At 32.0% G+C, this 20,204-nt stretch overlaps 2 protein-coding genes across 2 annotated transcripts; both read left to right on the top strand.

The window, feature by feature from the left end:
- The first annotated feature begins 5,100 nt into the window (after positions 1 to 5,100).
- LOC114167165 (MLO-like protein 1) lies at positions 5,101 to 11,414 on the top strand. The gene is made up of 13 exons (XM_028052155.1): positions 5,101 to 5,636; positions 6,242 to 6,501; positions 6,671 to 6,787; positions 6,877 to 6,934; positions 7,373 to 7,467; positions 7,760 to 7,834; positions 7,915 to 8,003; positions 8,174 to 8,223; positions 8,514 to 8,554; positions 9,415 to 9,624; positions 9,773 to 9,840; positions 10,620 to 10,680; positions 10,903 to 11,414. Exons 1-13 carry the CDS (start codon positions 5,447 to 5,449, stop codon positions 11,125 to 11,127), a joined length of 1,539 nt encoding a protein of 512 aa, XP_027907956.1. The 5' UTR covers positions 5,101 to 5,446; the 3' UTR covers positions 11,128 to 11,414.
- A 2,981-nt stretch (positions 11,415 to 14,395) lies between these two features.
- On the top strand, positions 14,396 to 18,268 carry LOC114166966. The gene is made up of 9 exons (XM_028051846.1): positions 14,396 to 14,408; positions 14,643 to 14,796; positions 15,182 to 15,708; positions 15,754 to 16,104; positions 16,189 to 17,081; positions 17,185 to 17,408; positions 17,484 to 17,699; positions 17,825 to 18,071; positions 18,230 to 18,268. The coding sequence occupies exons 1-9, from the start codon at positions 14,396 to 14,398 to the stop codon at positions 18,266 to 18,268; spliced, it is 2,664 nt and encodes an 887-aa protein (XP_027907647.1).
- Positions 18,269 to 20,204: the final 1,936 nt, after the last annotated feature.

Genomic DNA, 20,204 nt, shown 5'->3' with positions numbered 1-20,204 from the left:
TTTTAGTTGAGTCTGATTATATTTGTCAAATATTTAACTTAGGGTTAAATATGTTTTTTGTCCCTTAATTATTACAACAAAAAGCAAATGGTCCATGCTCAATTTTTATTTTGTTTTTAGGAATCCAAGTGTGAGTCTAAGTCCCACATTGACTAGAAATGAGAAAGTAGAGCACTATATAAGAATAAAGACCCATAAACCCATTGCCTTAAGGTTTTGGGTTAAGAGTGGTGTCAATGTCTTATGTGGTTGGGCTCAGGTCTCATTGGTGTTGTTCTCCCCGGTGAAACCCCCTCTGTAAAACCTGACATTTGATTGGTCCCTTTACTTTAAAAAATAATGGTTTTAGTCCTTCATTTTTAACAACATTAATTTTTTTCCCATGTGGCAAATGTTGTTCCACTTAAGTGTTTGTCATACTTACACGTAAAGGGACACGCGTGTGCCACACATTTAATTTTTATGTTTTTAATGAGAATTAATTTTTTATAAAATGTAGCAACACCACTTTCAAACGTTTTAATTACAAATTGAATCAATTGTGAAATGTAAGTTTTCTTTGTCAACAAAGGTGGAAGGTTTCTTTGTGCCATGAATATAGGTGGATAGGTTTTTTACGTCAAAACCATCCTTATCACATACTGAGCACATCACGAATAATCTTTAAACACACCACATATTACATGCATAGCATCATACTACATACTTTCATAATACAATTAGTCAGTTACCGAAACCATAAAGCAACTAAACAAATCTACCCAAATCTCGCTTAAGCTAAAAGGTCTCGCTAATGCGAAAGGGGATTCTTTTGCTCAAGTGAGCCATTCTCGCCTGGACAAGACTCAAAATAGAAAGCACTATGATTTCCAGAACATGCTAGAGTTTCTCGCTTAGGCGAGACTACTCTCGCTCAAGCGACAAATCTTCGCTTGGGAAACAACTCACACAAAAGGTAAATGTGAGTTTTTGCTACTTTTGTTTGGGCGAGAACAACGAATTCTCACCTGCTCTCAACATGCAAGCTCAGAAAATCACATCAACATACACTAGTATTCAATCCAACCTAGTGTACCCAACAAACCAACAAAAATACATGCATATCAGAATCCTAGAAAGCAACATATTTCAAAATTTTACAGGATGGTCTAGCTTCCCTTACCTCGAAACTGAAAAACGAACTTACAAAGACGAAAGCCTTAGGTAGAGGTGAGCACCACACCCAAACAGTCCGAAGAATTGAAACGTAAGAGCATAGGGAGACGAAACGATGCTCTTACACAAGACTCCAAACTGGAAACAAAAGATACGAGACTAGGCTTTGGAGTTTTCGACTTACACAAAGAATAAGAAGTTCACTCAGGTATGTCGGGAACTCCGCACTGGCCCCTAACTCAACTTATGCTCCAATGAGAGAAGAGAGGTGGGATCTTTGTAGTTTGAGAGAAAACTAAGAGGAAAGGTGGAGTGGGAAACTGAAAAAGTTTTTGAAGAAGAAAAAGGAAAATTAGGTGGGCCTTGCCCTTTTTCATTTAACTGAGTTCATATATCTTAAAATAAAAAAAAATATTTAACTGAGTTCATATATCTTAAAATAAAAAAATGGGTACAGTTGAGGGATAAAAAATATATTTAACTCTTTATCTTATTAGTCAAATACATCTCTTGTGAAAAATATATTGAGTTGGCAATATATACTTTTAACTTAAGCTTAGTCAAAACATTTTTTTTTAAATATTAAATACACAAATTAAACTCTTATTTATTATGTATTTAACGTTTTCACACCAACATAATATTTGAAATATTGATTTTGCTTTACCTTCTGTGATTCAATCTATTTCTGAATTCTGATTTCTGTTTTTATTAAGTTCTTAAGATCATTGTAGTTTATGATTTTATATTTCTATTTTTTCATACTTTGCAAAATCTTCAATTTTTCGCGGTTCTGTATACATTTTATTTTTTCATTATAATACAATTAGGTATAAAGTATTCATTTAAGACGCCCTAAGAAATGTTTTTAATTAAAATATAAAATTAAAATAAATGCATGCAAATTTAAATATTCTAGACCAAAATTATAAATTTTCTAAAATTTCAGAACTAAATTGTAAAAATAAAAAATGCAAAAAATTGCGATCGTTAATTTAGGAGATCAAGATTACAATTCAGACAATGTTTAATTAATATATTGCGATTGTTAATTAATAATATATATCTCTTATTGCCAGTACGCGATATTGGAACTTTTACCCATATTTTCTCAAATCATAATATATGAAAATGTTTAATTAATATTAAATGTATGTGAAAATGAAAATGCTATAAATAATATTCAATGAATATTAGAAACATTCTTCCAAAAAAAAAAATTATTAGAGAAACCCACTTGAAGAGTGATATTCACATTCTATGACCGTTGACTGTAAGGAAAAGACAAAATTAATGACCGTTTGTTGCGGATAAAGTCACGTTCATTTCGTATTATTATCATTATTTTATTTTTTATATTAATATTTTGAAGGTTTATTCTATTTGCGAAGACAACGAAAACATGTCGTTTTTTCAGTTGAGAGAGTCTTCTCGGAATTTCAGACGCAAACGACACCATCCAGATACAACCTCACAAAGAGTTGTTGTTAGGTACACATCACTTTTTTTCTTTCTCTTTTTACTTTTTATTAATTAATACATGCATTTATAGTATATATTTTATTAATATTTATTTAATTATCTTAAAATTTTATTAATTTTTTAATTAACTTTTCTCGTTGTCATGGCATCAATAATTTTAACTCCGAAAACACTACAAAATATATACAAAATATAAATATTTTCTTAAGAGAATTTGATGCTTGAAAAGGAGTTGTATCTCATTCATTTTTCAAGATTATGACATCATAAGAAAATCTCCGGTTTTTTTTTTTTAAATTTATTTTATGTAAAAACATTTGATAGAAAAACTTTTCATTTCTTAAGAATATAAGATTAGCAAACTAAAGTTTATTTTTAGTAAATTGTTTTTAAAAAAACATGATAATAAATGTCCATTTAGTTAAAATGAATATTTAATTAAAAATTATATAATATTCTTATTAATATGGATGATAATACGGGATCCCATTTTGATACGTCCTGCATTTGACTCACAAAAGATAAGTTAGGTTGACATATTCTACATAAAAATTGCACATTAATTTCTCACAAAAGATATTAATAACTTTTTCTTTCATTTAATTAAATTAGTAGAAATAATAATTTGTATAAGTAATGTTCATTATTATATAATTTATAATTTTTAAGTGTAAGTCTATTGAAAATATAAATGATTTTGAACTGAACTTAAACAAGAGAAAAAACGCAAATGATGAAGCTACTTTTGGATGGACAAATACAAATGAGAGAGTTACTTTTGGATAAATTGGAAAAGAAACACGAATGAGCAAGTTATTTAGAAGAAACATGTACAACGTGTTGTGCTGATGCTGCTGGATTTTAAAAATTTAAGTTAACGCAAACTATGGAGGTCAACTTGTCATTAACCCATAGGACTATAAGTTATGCAGAATAGATCCAAGAGGACCAACAAATCAAAAATATTCCATCCATCCTTACTTTTTCTTGTAGACTTGTGAACCGACCTACATGTTGTCCCTACTTATTAAGTATTCTTAATGATATTTCTTTGGTAACTAAGGTCCATCTCATTATACTTACATACTTTTTTTTATATTTAGTATTATTAAACTTGAAAAATGAAATAAATTCTACGTGTTTTTTTTTATTATAAAACATGCTTTACTAGTTTGTGTCCTAAAATAATTAATTAAGAAAATTAATTTATTTTTTACAAAAAGTAACATCTAAAAACTGATAAAAGACCCGCTTAACGTTTTTAATAATAAAAATAATATTTTTAACTTGTTCAACGATCCTTTAAGGACACGGATTAACATTTAATTTGTCCAACGGATTTAAAGTCCCCATTAACTTAAAACCAGTTTTAAATTAAATACGAACTTATTTATTGCATGACTTTAATGTATACTTAATTAATTAATGATTTAATTAATTAATTTCATTGATTCACAGTGAAAAGTCAACCATGCCCCCATAAAATTTAAGACACAAATTCATTCAAGCATCTTCCTATAATACAATTACGTCACATTATTTTGTAGACTAATTTCTCTTTCCCGCATAATGTATTGCTCCATGATTTTAATAATTTTTTATTTAATTAAATTAATAGGAATAATACTTTATTTTAACCAACTTTTTAAAATAAGTAATATTCAGTATTATATAATTTATAATTTTTAAATACAAGTCTATTGAAAATATAAATAGTTTTGAACTGAACTGAAATAAGATAAAAAATGAGAATGATATAACTATTTTTGGATGGGCTAGATACCAATGGAAGAATTACTTATGGATAAACTAGAAAAGAAACATGAATGAACAAGTAAGTTGTTTAAAAGAAACACATAATTTGTTGTGTTAGTGTTGCTGAATTTTAAGAATTTAAGTTAATACAAACTTTGTCAGTCAACTCGTCATTGACCCATGAAACTGCATGTTATGCAGAATAAATCTAAGAGGACATAGAGCCAAAAATACCCAATCCATCCCGTATTTCTTTTGTAGGCTTGTGGACCGACCTGCATGTCATCCCTACTTATTAAATATTTTTAATGATATTTTTCTAGTAACCATGTCCATCCCAACTATACATACATATTTTTCTTATGCTTAGTATTATAAAACATGCTTTGCTACTTAGTGTCCTAAAATATTAATTTATTTTTTATAAAAGTAACATCTAAAAACTGATAAAACTCGTTTTGAATTAAATTCGAACTTATTTATTGCATGACTTTAATCAACTTAATTAATTAATTAATGATTTAATTAATTAATTTCAGTGATTGACAATGAAAAGACAACCATGTCCCCATAAAATTTAAGACACAGAATCATTCAAACATCTTCCTACGATACAACTACGTCACATTATTTTTTATATTTCTTTATACAATGAAGTTTAGAAATTTGATGGATCAATCACTTGGTCTATTGTACTAATTGGGTAAGAACTAGAAGCGCGTGAACAAGGTTTCAGAAAAACTATAAAAATGGAAGAATCATGTGAGACACATAACATTGAATCGTGAGAGCATATAACACTTGCAAATTGTTCATACGTCAAAGGTTTCCAACAAGAGTTTTCAACTCATGGGATCATGTCCCAGAAACAATAAATTCGAGCTTTCAAAGTCCATAACTCAGCACAATTAATTTTGAATGTGACGAGTTACTGAGGCAAAAGGGTCTTCAGGAGAAGCTGTTTCACACAGAAAATTGAAGAGAGAGAGAAGAAGGGCTATATATAGGGATAGATAGAGGGAAAATCTGAGAAGGGTGTGAAGAGAAAAACAAAATGGGTGGTGGTGGTGGTGGTGAAGAAGGGAACAACTTGGAATTCACTCCCACTTGGGTTGTTGCTGTTGTTTGTTCTGTGATCGTTGCTGCTTCATTTGCTGCAGAACGGTTTCTGCACTATGGAGGGAAGTTTCTTAAGAAGAAGAACCAGAAGCCACTCTATGAAGCTCTGCTGAAGATCAAAGAAGGTTCTTCTCTTCTTTCCCTTTCCTGTTATTGTGTTGGTTTAACAGATAAAAGTTGTCAACAATGCATGTTTTGGTTGTTCTTTTGGTGTGGTTGTCTTTCAATTAGAGTTTTTCCACACCAACTGTTTGATGAAGTCTACAAGAAAAAGATAAAACATTTTGAACATGTTTAAGGAACTAAGTGTAAGTCTAAGTAATGTTTTTGGGTTGAAATTAATGTTACTGTCTTATATAAATTTGATTTCAAGTTTAATTGGTGTTGAATCTGAATCCTTTTTGAAAGACGACTAATTATTAGTGAGTTGATTTTCTAAATTTGATCTTAATGTCTAATGGGTATGCAGAGATTTCTGATAAGAAAAATGGGATGTGATCAATTTTGCAACAAAACTTAGGTTCTTAGCCAAACATATGCTTTTGGGGTTTTGGTGTGTTTCTCAAACTAGATGTCCACCACAACATATAAGCAGGGATGAGTTGTTGAGAAAAAAAAAACTGTTTTTGATTCAAGAATGTTCCTATTTTTGCTTAATGATTAATGTGTATGCAGGGACTTCTGATATGAAAAAATGGGATGTGACTAATTTTCTGTGTTTTTGTTTCAGAGTTGATGCTGTTGGGATTTATTTCTCTGCTGCTGACAGTAACACAAAATGGGATTATCAAAATCTGTGTTCCTGAGAGTTGGACTCTCCACATGCTTCCTTGTAGTCTTAAGGATAAAGAAGAGAAAAAATCAGCAAAACTCACAGAACATTTTCAGACTTTTTTCTCTTTCACTCATATTAGGCACCTTTTAGCTGATAATGAGGGTGAGGGTCACCAACCAACAGCTGCTGAAAAACTTGGACACTGTGCTAGGAAGGTATCAGAGCAGTAGAAAGAATGAATGATCATACTAAGTGTTTTTTGGCCATTTTTTCTCTGATGATTTCTCATTCTTTTTTGCCTATGATGTTCTGTTTGGAATCTAGATTCTCTATTAGCTACTGTAGCTGTCTTAACCAAAGTGTTATGCAAATTTTGTGTTTCAGGGCAAGGTTCCTCTCTTATCTGTGGAGGCACTGCATCATCTGCATATCTTTATTTTTGTCCTGGCCATTGTTCATGTCACATTCTGTGTTCTCACTGTTGTGTTTGGAGGGTTAAAAGTGAGAGCATAATTTGCTTTCTTTTTTCTTTTTTTTTAAGAGTGCTTTTTGAAAGCTCTTTTTTACTGATAAATTACTCTGCCTAATAGATACGTCAGTGGAAGCACTGGGAAAACTCTATTGGAGATGGGAATAATGGAACACCAGGTAAGTAGAAGAGATAAGCTATGTTTGGATTAAACAGGAGAAACTATTTTTACTTTCAATATATATATATTTCTGAATTCTATTGTATAAAATCTAAAAGGAATAATTTGCTACTTTTATTCAAAATGGTATTTTCAATTATTTTTCTAATCTATGATGTATTTTATAGCTATCAAACTCAATATGCCTTCCAACTCCAATTTCAGTTGGTGCGGGTGTGAATTATTAAACTTTCAGAAACCTCACTTGTGTTTAATTTTGTAAATAAGACCAAATTAAAAATATCACGGACTACAAATTTCACTTTATAAATTAATTTTATAAAATTGAATTAGATTTAAATTCCATTTTTTAACTTATTTTCTATCAAATAAATTGGTTTATTTGTTGAATTTTTTCCTGTGCTGACTTCTTCATGTGCATATTGGTTTCTTTCAGATTTGGAATCAACAGTAACTCATGTTCAAGATCACGCTTTCATCCAGAATCGTTTTACCGGTTTTGGCAAAGATTCAACTTTTTTGGGATGGCTGGTAAGTAATTTACAAGTATTTTAGTCTAAAATCGATAAAATTTTGTTAAAAATTCAACTATGAATCTAAAATTTATATTGGGTTTGATTCAACTATAAAAATTGAACGATATTATTTTAAAATTTTGAATAAAAAGTAATGTCAATACTTTGTGTTGGGTTTGATTCATATGAATCTCCCATTTTAGTAATTTCTTTGGTTCATTTTCTCTGTGTTTAGCTTCTTTTACTTAACAATTTTCCTAAGGGGTTAACATTATATAGCTGTTACTAATTTTTCATTTTTCTTTCAGAAATCATTTTTCAAGCAATTTTATGGATCTGTGACGAAGTTAGATTATGTGACATTAAGGCTTGGTTTCATTATGGTAAGGTTTCATTATGGATCTGGTATTCTCATGATTGATGCATAATAATAATAATATTTATTTTTATATCTCTGTTTTAGACTCATTGCAGAGGAAATCCAAAGTTTAATTTTCATAAATACATGATTCGTGCCCTTGAAGACGATTTCAAGAAAGTTGTTGGGATAAGGTATGTGCCTTCTGAAGAATATTTCTTTAATGATTGTTAACTTCATAACATTTTTAGCTCATGTGTTTAAGCTTTTATCACATAACTTCATATAATTAATTATTCAAAAATTTTCTTTGTTATTTGGTTGGTCAAGTTTTTTATTCTTTAAAGTTACAATTGTTGTGCAGTTGGTATCTTTGGATCTTCGTGGTCATCTTCATGTTGCTTAATGTCCATGGTAAGCTTTGGATTTTTGGTAATCTCATACCTCAACTTAACTTAAATGTATTGAAAAAATTAGAAAAAAGAAACACTTAATTTAGTACTCAATATAAAGAAATCCATTTAATGTGAAGAACAATTTTGTTGGTAATTTTACATCACTTGACATAAAAGAGAATCTGAAGGATTTTTTTTTTGTGTGCTTAATTTCTAGTATGAACAATGAACATGTTAACAACAATGTCATGTTTTGTTTTTTCTAGTTGTCTAAGAATATTAACTTGATTCCCAAATTTTTTTTTCCAGGTTGGCACACATATTTCTGGATTTCTTTCGTTCCTCTCATTGTAAGTATAATGTTCATATATATTAGGTTTCACAAAATTAACTCTAAACTTTTTTCTATTATATGTATTTTTAAGATCTAATTGCATATTTATAGTAACTTCCTTCATATTTTATAACCAGACCTAAATTTATCCTTAAATAAAATTAATTTTAAGCATAAGTTTGATATTTTATAAAATTCAACATGCCTCACAATTAAAATAATAATAATAATGATAATAATAATAATAATAATTCTTTTAAATAATTCCGTTTTGTTGAATTAATTTTTTTTAATGAGTTCCAAATAAGGTTATGGTAGGCATAATTATAAACTTTGACATCTCATTTATGTTGACATTTCAGTTGTTGACATCTCCGAAGCTCATCAATCATTTTCCATCACATAAAAATTTATTAAAAATAAATAAATTAAAATATTACAAAGTATGGAAGTATCACATCAAACTTATGATAAAAATTATACTTCACAACACAGACAAACTATACTTATTATGAAAAAAAATCTAAATAAAATACATTCAAGTAAAATATTAAACCATTTATATTGTTCTCTACTAATCAAACTTACATTAGCTGACTTATAATAACTTGAGTCTTAATTACTTTATGTCTTTCACTAAAGTTTGACTTAATTAGTTTAAACATGATGTAAATTATATGTATCTTTTCATTTCAACTTTTAATTAATATTTTACTTATAAAAGACTAATGTATGAAACCATCTATCACCTTTGGTTTGTAATAAACAATGTATGTCTACTCATATAACTTGTGTATTTATGTTGTAATTATTTGTCTCCAACTTGTTTATAACTTGTTTAACTAATCTTTGTGTTCTTGATTTAACATTGTTCAGCTTCTACTAGCTGTGGGTACGAAGTTGGAGCATGTAATAATTCAACTAGCTCATGAAGTAGCTGAGAAACATTCAGCCATTGAAGGTGAATTGGTTGTTCAACCAAGAGATGATCACTTTTGGTTTCATCGCCCCCACATTGTCCTCTTCTTGATTCACTTCATTCTTTTCCAAAATGCTTTTGAGATTGCATTTTTCTTCTGGATATTGGTAAACACACTTTTTTTTTTTGTTTCCTTTGCATCTCCATTTTTGGTTTTCTCTTTTAGGTTTTGTGAATTAATATAGAAGGAGTAGTTGGAGAGAAGTATCTGATAATCTAAATGATTATATAACCTTATTGATTTGTGTTTTTCAGTTTACATATGGCTTTGACTCATGTATCATGGGACGAGTGCGTTACATTATTCCAAGGCTTGTTATTGGGTAACTACAATATGTCTCTTTTCTTTTGAACAAATATTTAATGTATTAAATTAGGGTTTCTTTTGTTTCTTTTAAAGTTGAGTAGAGAAGATTAATAAGAATTTATATTGTCTACTTGATTTTTTTTGTTAGGTCTTTAAAATATACTTATGTATATTGATTTTAATGTCTTAGACTATATTAAAAACTTTTTTATTATCAAAATCAATATATTTTAAGGATATAACAAATGGACAACAAAAAACACAAAAAAAAAATCACATAAAAGTTTGAATTTTATGTTGGATTTTTGTTTTTATTTCTTTGTTATACATTTAAAATATAAAGATTTTATTATTTTAAAATATATTAAAAAAATTTAATATATATAAAAATCTGTGTATTTCGAAAGTAAAAAAGAAAAAAAAAACTTTTAGAATCTCATAAAACTTTCAATTATACAATTAAATTTTTCCATGTTAAGGTTTTGTTTGTGATCATGTCATATACAAATTTTATATATATATTTTTTTTAACTAAACCAAATTCTAATGAGATCTAACCTATTTAATTTGCATGAAGAAGGAGATAGAGCAAGATTTCATATGAGGAGATTCATTTCCCTTTCAAACACCCATTATATTTTGGTTCATGAGATTTCAACCAACCAAAATTATTGTGCTTAAATTGTTCATTAATTTCTTTACATTTTGACATCATGAACATTCTAATTAATTTCAATCATTTTCCTCTCTTTTACCTTTTCCTCACATTTTTTTTGTTGGATTTGTTCTTTGTAGGGTATTTATTCAAGTATTATGTAGTTATAGTACCCTACCACTTTACGCAATTGTAACCCAGGTGAGTTTTCAGTTTTCTTTCAGAGTCAAATTACAAGATCAATTTTCTTATTTTTTAAATTTAATTTCTTTTTGCATTCACATTGAAAACAAGCTCATGTTAGACATTGATATAAACTTTTACATTTCTAATAAACTGACATTTCAAAACTCATCAATCGTTTATCAATACATATAATTTTATTAAAAAAAAAAATTCTAACACATGTTACATGCAATGTAGATGGGAACTCACTTTAAGAAGGCCATATTTGATGAACAAGTGCAAGCACGTCTTGTTGGATGGGCACAAAAGGCAAAGAAGAAAGGTTTGAGAGGTGATAATAATGGTCAATCTGTTCAAGGAAATGCTCAGGTGGGTGCTGGAATTCAACTTGGACAAGTCTTTAAGAGGCCATCTGCACAAGAAGACAATGTTATTGTCCCTAGAGATGAAGGGCATGAATAAGTATGGGTGCCCCAAAATAATATTTTCAGCCATATTAATTATATGGTTTTAGGTGTTGTAATTTTGCTCAGTGTCATATCAGCAAAGAATAATCCCACAATCTTGTGGTGGAGTGCAAAGAGCCTATATGATAGGAACATAGTGGATTAGTGTGCATTAGGAAAATGTTATCTATTAGGCAGAATTTTGTGGTAGCAAAACAAAATTTTCAATTGGTAAAACTTGTTAAACTTGTTGTTTATATATCACAAATTTGTTGCTAGTATATTTAAGCAGAATTTGTTGTTTATATATCACAAATATTTTTTTTTGGTTCTAAAGTGGATATTATAAATTCTTATATTAATTAATATAAAAAAGGAGGGAAGTAGGAAACATTATAAAAATAAAGAGTTGATTTGGGAGTTGTCAGCCGAATCCAATAAATTAGTGTATGAAGTCCTAGGTAGTTTTGTGTCATTAGAAAGTTTGTAGTTTTATCCAAAAAGAATATATATATTATGCCACAAAAATCTCCAACTAATGTGTTGGTACTTTATATGTATTTTGTTAAGAGTTATTTGTGTTTTAATTTTATGAATAAAGAAGCTGTAGTTATTGGAGAAATTTAATTAAAAAGGTTAAATCTTATTCTTTAATTGTTAATTATGAGAAAAATAAACTATGTTTGAGTTTTTAAAATGAGTAAGTTGTTATGATAGAAAACTTTGATATTATAGTGGAAAGAGAGATCATGACAAATGTTTAGTTTTTGTGTCAAAATAAGATTATATAAGAGAATGAAGAGTAATGTTCAGAATTCAAATTCAAATTCACCAATATCATGGTTGGAGATGCTTTAATGGTGATTTACACCATAGTTAGATGAGTTGACAAAAGGAAAAGAAGAAGACAAATGAATAAACACATAGACTAAAAGAACAAGAAGCACTCATATTAGGGTTGTGACACTTTTCTCTTCAACTTTTGAAACCCATTGAAATGAAGAGGATAAGGTATCTATAAAGGGAGAATTTCTTCCTACACCCATAAAATAGTTTACCCCATCTTATCCCTGAATAAAAATATATTAAAAATCCTAAATTTCTTTCCTCTGTCTTCACGAGACGTCCATCTTGACCTTCACACTACTATCTCCATCATCTTCATCACCCATCACCAATTTCATCTTCACATAACTATTTTCGGATTGGTCAATATGGAATGTATTATCAGATTTGGGAGTGTATATCAGATTACCCAATCAGGTGTGTAAATTTACATACCGGATTACCCAATCTAGTATATAAATTTACATATAGGATTTTCCAATCTGGTTTGCATTTCTAGATCTAGTAATGCATATCGGATTGACCAATCCGATATGTAAATTTACATACCGGATTGGGTAATTCGGTATATACTCCAAGATCCAATATATACTCCCAGATCCAGTAATGCATACCGGATTGACCAATCCGGAAGTGCATGTTTTTTTTATTTATTCAAGTTTGTTATGTGTGGGTTGTTATGCAGGCCTCAAAGCTTGTACTTTTTCCATGTCGGGAAATATGAGCTCTATTGCTTCCAAGTGATGAAGGAACAACAATAGAGATATTGTATGTGCAACTAGTATCCGAACAAATTCCCCCGCATGTCCAACTAGAGTAACAAAATGAATAAATAATGATTCTGAAAGAGCCCATCATTATACTTCTTTTAGGCCTTAATTAGAAGATAAAAGAATGCTCCTCAACTATAGATTTCAAAAGCATAAGCGCATTCTAACTAAAGTATCAAACTTAAGACCTACACAACTTACTTATGTTATCCCTATGATGTCTGTTTGAAATGCCAAAGAATTTAATGAGATAAAATCTCAAAGCAAATTAATAGATTTATCATGACACTAGACTAATGTACATTTAAAACTTCAGCAACTAAATAGATGTAAGTGATGCACACAACCATTGAATGTAGCCAGAAAAATAGAAACTGATGTACATTATCATATACACGTTCGTAATTGTTGGTATCTACAAACAACCTTGATACAATATTGTTGATAATGTTCTCCAATAAAAGTTACCATTTTATCTCGACAATTATAGATAACTTTAGTCACCAATAAAAAAACATAAAACCATTCACTTTCGAATTGGTCAATCCAGTATACATTACTGAATCTAGGAGTGTATACCGGATTACCCAATCTGGTATGTAAATTTACATACCTGATTAGTTAATCTAGTATGTAAATATACATACCAAATTGGGTAATCTAGTATACACTAACAAAATCAGGAATGCATTTCGGATTGGCCAATCTAAAAATAGTTATGTAAAGATGAAATTGGTGACGCGTGAAGAAGATGATGGAGATAACATTGTGAATGTTAAGAGGGATATTATGTAAAGAAAGAAAAAGAAATTTAAATTTTTTAATATACTTTTATTGTAGGATAAAATAGAGATAAAATATTTTATGGGGATGCAGGAAAAAAAAGTGCATAGAGGAAACAAACTAGGCCGATCAATTAAAAATCCCAAGCAAAACAAGAATAAAGAAGGTCCAACTTTTTCTTGCATCCCTATGCTTCGGTCTAATGACTCACCCAATTATCGTCATACTTATAGATACTCTTTTAATAACCAAGGTTCCATTTCACCTATACTTATATATTTTTTTAGGGTTAAATATATTTTTGGTCCCTCACGTTTAAGTAAATTTTGGGATTAGTCCCTCTTCGAAACTTTATACCAATTTAATTCTTCATCTTTAGAAATGCATGGATTTAGTCCTTCTTACCAAGTTTTGTTAAGTTTATTTGACGTTTCAAGCGCATTTCATGATAATATTTGAATTGTTTACACCGTTTGATACATTTTTGCTTCAATGTTAACTCAAATATTATCATAAAATGTGTTTAAAATGTCAAATAAACTTAACAAAATTTAGTAAGAAGGACTAAATTCATGCATTTCTAAAGATGAAGGACTAAATTGCTATAAAGTTTTGAAGAGGGACTAATCCCAAAATTCACTAAAACTTGAGGGACCAAAAACATATTTAATCCATTGTTTTTATGCGTAATATTATTGAACTTGAAAAAGTGAAATAAAGTCTACGTGTTTTTTTTAGGTTAAATTATTCAATTGGTCCCAATTTTCGTATGAAAATTTGAATTTGGTCCCTCAATTTTAAAAAGTTAAATAGGTCCCTAATTTTGATAATTTGTTTCAATGAAGCCCCTTCCGTTAAAATGGCAGAAACGGCGTTAAGAGCACAATGACGTGGAAATGTAAGACATAACTGAACAGTGAAGTGGCATATTAAATGTGGTACACATGGAATTTTGAAATGCTTTAATAAATAATTATTTTGTGAAAACGGTGTGGAAAGTTATTAAATGCTGTAATAAATAATTATTTTCTAAAAACGTTGTTGGAAGTTAATAAATGTTGTAATTAAGATGTAATAAAACAGAAAGGGCGTTGGACTTGAGCTTCAAATTGGGGCTTCAGGGTTCTTCTAGGGTTTTCGTGCGTTGGCGAAATTGGACGAAGGAGTGGTTCGCAGAAGCATCGCCAAGGTGTGGGATCTTTGTGCTGGAAAGTTGGCGTTCGAACAGCTGGAATCATAGTGTTCGTAGTGGAATTGCGATCTCGGTGGAAGCAGAGGGTTGTCAGGTGAGTTATGCATTTCAGCTCGAAGTTCCCATTTCTGTCGGCATGCACCGTTTAATTGTTTGTTTATTGCGAAAGTGAAGTATGATTGTGTTATTTTGGGTTTAAATATTGGAACTTTATTAAAGTTCGGTGTATGACCCACCACCATGTTCGAATTTGTGTTCCCCTGTGGTCCCCCTTTGATTATTGTTTTCCCTTTTCTGTTTGGATGTTTTTTACTTTATTGTATAAGTGTGTGTGCTTATATAGGTGTATGTGATTATATAGGTGTCTGTGGTTATATATTTTTGTGCATCATAGGGGACGAAAAGTTTGACGTCGTTTTTCACCATGGAGGGAAATTCGTTAATGATGGTAAACTGAAATATGAGGGTGAGGTTTCTAGACTTTCGTGTGACCCTGACCGTTGGAGCTATTTTGAGGTTGTGAGTATTTTGAGGGAGATGGGGTATATGGGAGAGAATGAACTATGGTATTGTGTGGGAGGTGGTTCTGTATTGGAGGATAGGTTGGAGATTTTGTGTGATGATCGTGGGGCCATGAATATGGTTACCTTAGCTAGGCTAAATGGTGAGGTTCATCTGTTTGTCATGCATAAGATGTGTGAACCAGAAATTATAGAGATGTTGGAATACTTTTCCCATGATGGAGATGGTGTTGAAGGTGGTGGGAATGACATCAATATGGTGGACATTATGAGTGAGAAGGAGATTGCAGATGGTGTGCCTGAACCTGAGAGTGTGCATGAAGGTGAGGGAGATAGAGGAGGTGAGACTGTGCGTGAAGGTGACTTAGATAAAGGAGTTCAAAGTGTGCATGAAGTTGAGAGTGTGCATGAAGGTGAGAGAGATAAAGGAGTTGAGAGTTTGCATGAAGGTGACTTGAATAAGGGAGATAAGAGTGTGTACGAAGGTTAATTGAATAAGGGACATGATGGTGGTGTTGAGTTGCATGCAGAACATGATAATGGGGAAGATGAAGTAGTTGAAGTTAATGATGCCGAGGGACATGATGGTGGTCAGTCAGGTAAAGAAGTTGATGTTGAGAAGGAAGTTGAAGCAAACTTAGATGAGGGCGTTGAAAGTTGGAATGATTCTGGTCCTAATGATAGCAGTGACGACAGCCAGGTTGGTACTGCAGGTTTAGTTGATATCAATGTTGAAGGTGATGTGGAAGATGAACATGAAGAATTGGTGGGTAACATAGAAGTTGAAGTTGGAGGTATAGGAGAAGACTTTGGTGGCCCAAGTAGGAATTGGAGGACAATTGATACAGCAGACATGGATAGTAGTGAGGGAAATGAATACAGTGAGCAGGGACCGCAAACGTTCGACAGGGGGTTGTCAGACGATGAATAAGTATCAGAAGAATTGGGAAGTGATATTGGTGAAGCTGAGGAAGATGAAGGTGATAGTGAAGAAAGGGAGGGCTATGGAAGATTTCGAACCTTTGTAATGCCAAAACGCATGAGAGAATATCAATGGGAGGTAGGTACGTATTTTAGTGAGAAGGGGGATTTTGTTGAAGCCATAAGAAGCTACGCATTGGAAAATAGTAGAAGTCTTAAAATAGTTAAAAATGACAGGAGGAGGGTGCGAGTGAAGTGTCTGGGTGCTAAGGCAAAATGTCCATGGCTTGCTTACTGTGGTTATATGCAAGCAGTTAAGTCTTGGCAGTTGAGGAAAATAGTTGATACCCACACTTGCAGTAGAGAATTTAACCTTCGTTTGATCAATGCTAAATGGTTAAGTAAAAAAGTTGAGAAAACAGTTAGACAAAATCCCAGGACAAAGGAAGTTGAGATTCGAGATGAAGTGAGTAGAAAGTGGAACATTGGGATTTCCAGAGGTATGGCTTACAGGGCAAGGGCATTAGCAACAGAAAGTGTTGAGGGATCCTTTAAAGACCAATATAAGAGGTTGTATGATTACGCACATGAGCTGCTGAAAACAAATCCTGGATCAACTGTCAAACTGAAGGTTAAGGAGAATGAAGGTGAACCCATTTTTGAGAGGTTTTATACATGTTTCAAGGCATGTAAGGACAACTTCATGTCTTGCAGGCCTATTATAGGATTAGATGGTTGTTTTTTGAAGGGGAAATACGGAGGAGAGTTGTTAACAGCTATAGGTAGAGATGGGAATGACCAGATCCTGCCCATTGCTTATGCTGTCGTTGAGGTGGAGAATAAGGACTCCTGGACTTGGTTTTTAGACCTATTGATTGAAGATCTAGGTGGAAAACAACTATGTGGAGGGTGCACATTCATATCATACCAACAAAAGGTACACACATTCATATCAGACCAACTTTTGTCAATTCAGTTTCGTATTACAACATTAACTTTTGTGATTTCAGTTTCAATTTAACCAACTTTTGTGAATTCAGGGTCTGTTACCAGCTATTCAAGATCTACTTCCTGGTGTGGATCAAAGATTTTGCGTGAGGCATTTGTATGCCGATTTCAGGAAGAGATTTCCTGGTAAGAACCTGAAACGACTAATGTGGAGCGCTGCATCTGCAACACATCCAGAGGCTTGGGAGCAAGAAATGAGGAAAATTAAAGAAATCAATGTTGAGGCATTCAAATACTTGATTGCAATTCCGCCAAGGTTTGTACTCACTTTTTAACAAAATTTAATTGATTATTATGTATTCACACTAATGTTTTGTGTACTGTGTAATAGATATTGGTCACGTTCTCGATTCACTCCTAGTGCCCAATCTGATACAATAGTCAACAACATGTTAAAGGCTTTTAATAGTGTCCTGGTCACTACAAGGACTAAGCCAATAATCAAAATGCTGGAAGAAATCAGAATTTACCTGATGAATAGATGGGCAGCCAACAGAGAAAAGTGTCAAAGATATAAACGTGCAATCTGTCCTAAGATTTATAGCAGGTTTGAAAGTGAATCAAAGATGACAAAAAATTGGATCCCTAAGTAAGTTTGTGTTTGGTTGTCTGCTTGTAATACTTTACATGTACATGCATCTTTTCTAACTTATTTTTCTTCCACTTACACAGCTGGTCAGCAGACAAAATCTTTGAGGTCAGACATGTCTCACAAATTGGGGACAAGTTTGTGGTCAACATAGACGAGGCATCATGCACATGTCAAAAATGGAGCATAAGTGGGATTTCGTGCTGCCATGCTCTTTCTACAATGAAGTTCTTAGGGATTAATGGACAAGACTTCATCTCTACTTGGTTTAGGAAGAGCACCTACGAGGAAACTTATTCCTCAATCATATTCCCCATCAATGGTCAGAATGTATGGGATATAACACCATATCCTGATTTGTTGCCACCTGAGAAAAGAATTATGCCAGGAAGACCAAAGAAGAAGAGAAGATTACAAGATTGGGATCTTAGGAAAGATGAGACGCAGATGACAAATGCTAGATTAAGAAAAAAATGTGGATTTTGTAGGCAACTTGGTCACAACAAAAGCAAGTGCTCCCAATATAAGGCACATTTGAAGACAATATTTGAAGCATCCAATCAACCAAACCCACCAACAGTAGTGCCTTCTACTCAATCATCTGAACAACAAAACCCCCCACCAGTGCCTTCTGCTGAATCAACTCAACAACAGAACCCCCCCACCAGTGCCTTCTGCTCAATCATCCCAACAACAAAAACCACCAATAGTGGCTTCTGCTCAATCATCCCAACAACAAAACCCACCATCAGTGGCTTCTGCTCAATCATCCCAACAACAAAACCCACCATCAGTGGTTTATGCTCAATCATCTCAACAATAAAACCCACAACCATTGCCTTCTGCTCAATCATCTCAACAAAACCCACCACCATCTCACCAACCAAACACAGCACTACTGTCCTCTGCACAATCATCTGTCCAACCAAATAGACCATCACAAGCACCACGTCATACAACACCCATCAGGCCCAAGCTCAATGCAAGGAGGGGACGCATATGGAAACCATGACATGGATCAAGCTTTGAAATAGTTTTTTGTTTTAAACTCCTTCTTTGAACGATATTTGTAAACACTTAAAAGCAGCTGCTATTTTTGTTTTGTGGATCATCAAATCCATTTCTGGACCACTTTTTTTGTGCTGTAACAGGGTTACATGGTGGACCATATTTATTTTGTGATGTTGAATGTTTAAGTGCTGGAGCACTACATGTTTATCAATATAACCAGGTGTCATTATTTGTTTATCAAGATTAAGTGCTCAAGCTTATTTCTCTTCTCCTTATTTTGTTACTTATAAATTTATAAAAGAGGTGCGAATAATGAAACTACAACTATTTTGATAAATTAACAAGAGTGAAATAATTCAAAATGTTACCACAAGTTTGGAAACTTTTCATTCATAATAAAACATTACAATAACAACACAAACCAACTACCTGAAGTAAAAAAAGACTCATGGTTTTGTAACCAACACATACACTGCAATGATATTCAATACACACAAAACACCAACTACCACTGTCAACACACTTAGCCTATTTTCAATTGACTTCATACATTTCTCCATTTCTTCTGCCACCACAGACCTCACTGCAGCAGTGTTTTCTGCATTCTTATTCCCACCACAACCCATTTCTTCAACATTCTTTATACTCAGCTTCCCATCACAACCCATTTCTTCAATTTTCAGCTTCCCACCACCCATTTCTTCAATTTTCTGACTGCTCCAACCCTTTTCTTCGATCTCATTATCAGTAAACCATTTGAAATAATTGCACCCACCACATTGATCACTTCCACTCTGTTCCAAAATCACAAAATAATGTTAGCTTCAATAAACAAATGTCATACCATCAGCTTCTTCATACCAAAGTTTCCATGTAACTCACCTTATACTTAGGGCAGCCCCAAAATTTTTTGCCCTTGTTCTTCAATGTTCTTGCAGTTCTCAATGTTGCTTTCTCTCCACAATAGCACATCACTGACACGCCCACATCTATAGAGCCACTTCCACCACAGAAGGACGCACTTGGGTTTTGATTTCCCCCAACATTGCAGGATGAACATTGTCCACAAGACATTTCTCCTAAACGCAGAAAGATGAACAATGGGGTTTGTGGATGATTCATTACACTTATATATAGCAATTCTTAACTGTTTTTCAATGCATTTAAATATAAATGACACATTTCAGTCTAACATTTCCACGTCACTGTGCTCTTAACGCCGTTTCTGCCATTTTAACGGAAGGGGCTTCATTGAAACAAATTATCAAAATTAGGGACCTATTTAACACCTTTTAAAATTGAGGGACCAAATTCAAATTTTCATAAGAAAATTGGGACCAATTGAATAATTTAACCTTTTTTTTACTATAAAACATGCTTTGCTAGTTTGTGTCTCAAAATAATTAATTAATAAATTTATTTTTTAAAGAAAATAACATCTAAAAACTGATA

Source organism: Vigna unguiculata, chromosome 10 (genome assembly GCF_004118075.2).
Source record: "Vigna unguiculata cultivar IT97K-499-35 chromosome 10, ASM411807v1, whole genome shotgun sequence".
NCBI classification, from domain to species: domain Eukaryota; kingdom Viridiplantae; phylum Streptophyta; class Magnoliopsida; order Fabales; family Fabaceae; genus Vigna; species Vigna unguiculata.
Note: the sequence above shows the minus strand (reverse complement) of the source record. Positions and strands in the feature narration are given on the sequence as shown.

Bases quoted from the DNA above. Each gene is read 5' to 3' on its own strand.
- LOC114167165 (XM_028052155.1), top strand. From the start codon at position 5,447: ATGGGTGGTGGTGGTGGTGGTGAAGAAGGGAACAACTTGGAATTCACT. The intron at 6,502-6,670 runs GTATCAGAGCAG...TTTGTGTTTCAG, and splicing joins TTGGACACTGTGCTAGGAAG to GGCAAGGTTCCTCTCTTATC. The intron at 9,625-9,772 runs GTAAACACACTT...TGTGTTTTTCAG, and splicing joins CATTTTTCTTCTGGATATTG to TTTACATATGGCTTTGACTC.
- LOC114166966 (XM_028051846.1), top strand. The intron at 14,797-15,181 runs GTGAGTTATGCA...TGAGGTTTCTAG, and splicing joins TGGAAGCAGAGGGTTGTCAG to ACTTTCGTGTGACCCTGACC. The intron at 17,082-17,184 runs GTACACACATTC...TTGTGAATTCAG, and splicing joins TCATATCATACCAACAAAAG to GGTCTGTTACCAGCTATTCA.